Genomic DNA, 6,494 nt, shown 5'->3' with positions numbered 1-6,494 from the left:
AAAACCAAACCAAAAAACCCCTTGCCTTCAGTTGTTTTCTTTTTTCTCTTTTTTTCAGTTAAGGTGATCTTCCCTACTTCTACTTCCATTTCTGATTGCCTACACACTTTTTTATATTTTTTTTTTAAATACCACTCAGTATCTGTGACTGACAGGCTGGATTTAAAAAAAAGAAAAAAGAAAAAGAAGAAGTCTTTTTGCCTCTTTACCTTCCTTGTATTATTTTCTGGGGATCAATTCCCTTCCTGTCCATCTAAATCCATATTAATTTTTTTCATCACTGATTGTATTGTCTTTCACTCTTCCCTGGTCTGTCCTCTTTAGTTTTACTCTGTCTTTGAGTTCCTCCTTTTCCCTCCTTTCCCAGCCTTATGAAGTGCTGTCATGGTATCAGATGTGGACTGCAAGGAAAATTGCCAAAATTTCCACAGAAGTAAATATTCTTCTACAATAAAGGCAACGCCTGCTTCCTTCTCTCACCCACTGCTGCCAAAATGTTTCAGATTCACAAGATAGCTTCTCAATGAGACTGGAAGAAGGAGAGAATCCCCTGAATTTTTAGTGCAGTCACCCAGGTTATCCACTTCTGAGGCCAGCCCCAATCCTGAAAATACAAACTCTTCATAGCAAAATATGAAAGATTCATTTCAAAGCAAAATATGTTATGAAGAACAACATGATAGTGGTGTGTCAGGTACTTTTGCCGCAGCACTATGTCAGCAAAAATCAGATGGATATTAATGTACTGTTTTTCAGAGTTAAAAATAACTGACTACTGATGAGTTAATGTGTGTGCCTTGCAACAGGCAACCATTTCTAATCCCATGTTACTGGTTTCCTTGGTACCTTGCTAGCAGCTGTAGATAATTTTATTTCTGTAAACATAAACTATCATCTAAATCAGGACATTATATATATGTATTTAATCAGTACAGAAGCAAAGTGCTTTAAACCTTATGATTTTTACTTCTGCCCTGTAGAAACAGCACTAGGTCTAAATGCTCAACTTTTTTCTTTTTTATATATATCCTGCAGCATTAGCTTTGTAGGCAACTCATTTATTTAAACCTACTGTACTACATGAAAGGCTGCCGTACTGTAGGTGTAAATTTGAATGTCAACCATCACTTACTTGAACATGCATTTTCATGCAGCTAGGAGATTCGGGCTCATTCAACTGCTTTGCAGATTCATCCTGATTTTTGTGATTTTTATCTTATTAAAAAGGCTTTCAAAACAGTTCATGCTATGATATGTATGACTAGAGGAATGACCCAGCCAATGAAGAAAGCCCACAAGCTGTTATTTAAGCTTGACATGGAACAGATTGAGTGCTTCTGTACCATCCCCTGTCTTGCAGATGCTTTGAGATGATCTTGATATTCCAGTCCTTAGAGAGTCAGCAGAGAGAGTTGTTTCCACTAAAGGGCGTGAGATGGCTTCGGTAGTCTCTGTTCCTGCCTCTGTCTCCAACTCTTCATCAGTTATAAATAATTTTGACTCCCTCCATTTGGAGTATATGTCTTGGCTACCTCTGGAACCACTGGAGTCACTGCCAGCAATCTGTACATTCAGTTCTTCTGTTGATTGTATAAGGTTTTGTACAGATAAAGATTTCCCTAAATCCATTTGCACCACAGGTTTAACTGAGAGCAAAGATTCCCCTTCTGTATCCATGCTTTTTCTCCATGTGAGATCTTTCGTTGCACTGGGCTGTGCAACTTGTCCATTATCCTTTGATGCAACAAGGCAAGCGGTGACATCAGAAATATTTTCCTGTGTGGTTACAGGAATAATATGAACGGGCTCAGGTCTATTGATGTGCTTCATTGATGAGAAAGGTGGTATTTGTAATGTTGTTGGAGTTGCTGGCTTAGTTGCCTGGTTTATTTGGTTTGATGCATTATTAACTGTTGCAGGTCCATCATTTGGCACTTGCGTTGCTTGACTATGCATAGCTGGACTAAAAGCATAGTAAGCCTGAGTGCTGAATTCATTTGGTGTCAGTATAAGCTGTAGGCCACGAGGCAGATTGGCACTAGCTGATCTGGATATACATCCACTAGTTTGTGCAGAATTAGACAAGTCTCTGCTGTCCGATGGACTCTGATAATCAGAAGTCTGCTCACACTCAAAAGCCGGCATTTGAAATGAAGCCAAAGTGAGGGCAGATGCAGATCCTTTTCGCAAAACTTGTTGATAGATATCTAACAGACAGTCCAGTTTTGACTCAATGGATTGTACCTACAGGAGGACAGGAAAAGGTTAACATTAATGCCAAATGCTAATTTAAATTACTTGGAACCCAAGCAAAGGGAAAATGTGACTGCTGGGAAGGACCTTGGTATATGTCTCGGACTCTTGAAAAATATTGTCAAAAGCCATGTAAATTTTTCATAGGCAAACTGATAAAAGGGAAAAAAATAAGTAACCTGTGGTTTTTCCTTACTTATTTTTCTGTACACAAAAGACAGTTAAGTTAATATGATTCATAGCAATTTTATTTCAACATGTAATTGAAGCAGATAGTGGAAAAAATATTTTACCTGTTCAGCTTTTGAAACTGGCAATAAAATAGGAAAAAAAGGCAAGAGCAGTAGAGCAAGACAAAGTGACACAGATAATCGTTCTACCTGTTTCTCCACCTTGACTACACGCCCTAACATACTGAGGTCATCGGTTGTCTCATTCTCTGCAGGATTCTTTTCTCTACTTCTTTTATCTGCTGTGATTTGTCCTTTCCCAAGAATTTGGTCAACACTGTAAGAGAAATCAAAAGCTGCTGTGATTCCTGAGAACAGTGAAGATATGGAAGTGTTCTCTATATGCATACATTAAAAATTAAAATCACAGTGCTTCAGAAAAGCGCTTGAGAAAGAAGACAAAGTTGATTTTATTAATTAAGAAAAAAACTCCCGATTTTTGAGTTATTGAGACTTCTTTTCCATTGGCACTAACTGGGGGCCAGATCTTAGACATTGCCTGGGAGAGACAATGCTAGACTTGCTGAGAGGGGGAGAGAGGAGGTGGCCTCTCCCACAGCCTGAGGTTGTGGAGGAACAGTGCCACCCTCAGCTCTCCCATCCGATCAGCAACATTGAGTCCTGGGAAAGTTGTCAGTTTTAAACAGGAATCTCAGCCTTGATGTTGGTAACGATACATACGATGCAATGGTTTTCTTTTTTTTTTTCCTAGAACTATTATTGCTGGGAATCTAGAGCATAAAAACTACATAAATACTACTTTACCAGTAGTTCCCAATTTCATTTATGTGAAAAGAGAAGGTTTGGGAGAAAGGTAGTTCTCAATGTTGACTTCACTCTTTTGGCAAACCCCTGACTACATTCCTTGTTTATGAATGTGACCCAGTGAATAGCTTATGAGTGACTTAGGGTCACAACAACCCCCAGCAATGCTGGGAAGAGTGGCTGGAAAGCTGCCCAGCAGAAAAGGATGTGGAGGTGTTGTTTGACAGATGACTGAATAGGAGCCAGCAGTGTGCCCAGGTGGCCAAGAAGGCCAACAGCATCCTGGCTTCTATTAGCAATAGCATGGCCAGCATGACCAGGGAAGGGATACCCTGTACATAGCACTGGTGAGCCTGCACTTTGAGTACTCTGTCCAGTTTTGCGCCTGTGGCTTCAAGAAGGACATGAAGGTGCTGGAGTGTGTCCAGAGAAGGGCAACATAGCTGGTGAAGGGTCTAGAGAACAAGTCCTCTGAGGAGCAGCTGAGGGAACTGGGGTTGTTTAGCCTGGAAAGTAGGAAGCTGAGCATAGACTTTAGTGCTCTGTGCAACTGCCTGAAAGGAGGTTGTAGTGAGGTGGGCGTTGGTCTCTTCTCCCAAGTAACAAGTGATAGGACAAGAGGAAATGGCCTTAGTTGCACCTGGGGAGGTTTAGGTTGGACATGAGGAAAAACTTCTTCACTGAAAGGGTCGTAAAGCATTGGAACAGGGAAGTGCCAGAGCCACCATCCCTGGAGCTGTTTAAAGGATGTTTAGATTGGTGCTTAGTGACGTGGATTAGTGGTGATGTGGCAGTGCTAGTTTAACAGTTTGACTCAATGGTCTTGAAGGTCTCTTCAAACCAAAAGGATTCTATGATTCTATAACTTTATAGATAAAGAATAACTTTTTCTCTTGTTCAGGATTTCATTTTCTGGGGACAATTTAAAGACATGATTTTTTGTTTGTTTTTACCCACAATGTACTGAGCCAGAGGCTCAGCTGTGTTCACAGAAAGAGAGGCTGGGCTGAAGGATGGATGGCAATTTGTATCCAAATATAACATAGAAATGTTAAACATTGCCAATATTCATTATGCAGTGAATGACGTAACATAAGGTGCTTATGCAGGGCAGAAATTATTTTTTCCTTACCGTGACTGAAGACTCTTAATCCTGCATAACATGTCTAGATGACCTGCTGAATACTGCTCAATGACATCTTTGACATCATATGGACGAAGCGTTTCCTTAAACTTTCTCTTTGCAACATGAAATTTCATAATTCTGGTGGGAAAAAGCATTTCACAGATTAATCTTCAACAGTTGTGAGACAATACAATATATTCCACTGACAAAATGTGACAGCTGATTTTTAAATGGAAGAAACTTTCAATACTGCTTGTACAACCGAACTTTTCCTTTTAGACACTTGGTTTTATGGGTACAAATGTGTAAGTACAAATGCGTTGTAGCTATCTCTTTGAGTTGTTAGAAGATAGATCAGGTAACGCTATTTGAAAGAGTGCAGAGCATGTTTAGTTTATCAATATACACCTCTTCGGCTTTTTTATGCTAGGCACCTGGTAGGAAAGGTACTGAAATACAAGCTTAACTTAAACTTGGAATTAGTCCCAGTGACTTGAGAGGGATACCCTGTAAGCTACATTTGTGCTCACGCTACTTCTGTCCTAGTTAGAGGAAAGATTTCTCTAAGAAATTGATTACACAAACATAAATAATAGTATTATTTTTCTGGTGCTTATTAGGTTCTCTTGTTCTCTGCTTCTTTGCTTTCCATTTTGTAAAAAATTTAAATTTATCCACCCAATTAATTTTTCATCAATTTTTAGTTTTAATTAATGCTCAGGCCTAAGTATTTGTTTTTAATTTATTTTGCTGACTTAAGATCAAGCTTTGCAGGCTAAGAGTTTTTATCTTTGATCCACATTGAAATCTATACGAATTATTGTTTAATTAGCATTGGTAATTTTTTTCCCTTGAATTTTACTGCAGAATAGTACTGCAGATAAGATTAAATATCCAAAATGGATGAATGGAATATGTTTTTTCTGTGAGACTTGCACAAATTTCTGTGATGCTTACATGAATATGTGAGGTCCACTGAGTAGCTCTTAGAATGAAAATATTAAATTATTGATATTAAATAGCAATTTTTAAATAATGGAAGCAATAAATTTGCAAAGTAAATGACAGTGAGGTCATTTGCCAGGTTAGCTGATAAACCCTGCAATTCTGCTTGGTTTACACAAGAACTGCAGAAGAGAAAACTGTGCAAGAACTGGGAGAGAAGCTGGGGAGTCAGGTGTGTTGGCCAGTCTGGTCCGTGCTACAGAGCTCATGAATCCCCATTAGGGTGAAACTGCTGATATTTGCTATCTATTGCAATTACAGAAGCAGAGACAATAAATGGGTATTGTATTCCAAATGCCGATACTTCATGCTAGTAGATTCCCTCTGAGTTTACTATGGTATGTGTTTAGCAGCCATAAGAAAATGAATTATATTAAAAACCAAAACATGGCTCTCACTCTGTGATAAAAATAGATCAGTTGTGTTATAGTGGAATTTAGGAAAGCCGTACTTTGTATAGTTAGGACAGACATTATGATAATAGCTATGTAAAGTCACATTAATAGTACATAGTGATCTGCTGCTGAATTCTGTATCATACATAAATGTTCTTCCAAATAATACCAGCCTTTTCCCACAGAGCTTAGGTTGTCGATATTTCCTGTTCTGGTAACTTCCAGTTGAAAATGAGATTGCTTGTCACTGGTATAGAGCTTGAACTGATTATAGAAGTTAAAAATGGAAAAGGCCTGTTAGGAGTAGTCCGTCACCTTGACGGATCAGTTCAGGACTGATCTCCGTGCAGTTTTAAATATGTCAGATGATGCACTTTCCTCTTTTCCATTGTCAGCCAGTTCTACAGTTACTACAGACTAATGGCTTTCAGCATCTTTTGTAATCTGAAGGCCTCTGAAGTGGGGACGCAGATTTTTTTCTTCTAGCTGTCAAATGATGCCAAGATGTTCTGTTCATAATAGTCTGGCAGCACAGACAGTCTCCTTGAATATAGTTCTTTATTCAGGTTACAAAGAATAAATGATGTAACTGACATACAGGGAAGTATCATTCTTTTTTTATTATTCTCTCTGTTTTGGTGGCCACAAATTTTTTACTTCACACTTTTGATAAAGTAAAAATATGAAACTCTGTTAGAAAAGCAGAGATTTTCTGTTAGA

General features: G+C 38.5%; 1 protein-coding gene across 1 annotated transcript; it reads right to left on the bottom strand.

Moving 5' to 3' along the window:
• Window positions 1-1,236: 1,236 nt before the first annotated feature.
• On the bottom strand, window positions 1,237-4,512 carry LOC104497455 (potassium voltage-gated channel subfamily KQT member 5-like; the record flags this gene model as incomplete). The annotated part of the gene is made up of 3 exons (XM_010140706.1): window positions 1,237-2,244; window positions 2,634-2,760; window positions 4,381-4,512. Coding segments are annotated over 3 exons (1,201 nt in total), but the record flags the coding sequence as incomplete, so codon positions are not given.
• Window positions 4,513-6,494: the final 1,982 nt, after the last annotated feature.

Source organism: Buceros rhinoceros, unplaced genomic scaffold (genome assembly GCF_000710305.1).
Source record: "Buceros rhinoceros silvestris isolate BGI_N320 unplaced genomic scaffold, ASM71030v1 scaffold18917, whole genome shotgun sequence".
NCBI classification, from domain to species: Eukaryota; Metazoa; Chordata; class Aves; order Bucerotiformes; family Bucerotidae; genus Buceros; species Buceros rhinoceros.
The sequence above is the reverse complement of the archived record's forward strand: the minus strand, read 5'-3'. Positions and strand labels throughout refer to the sequence as shown.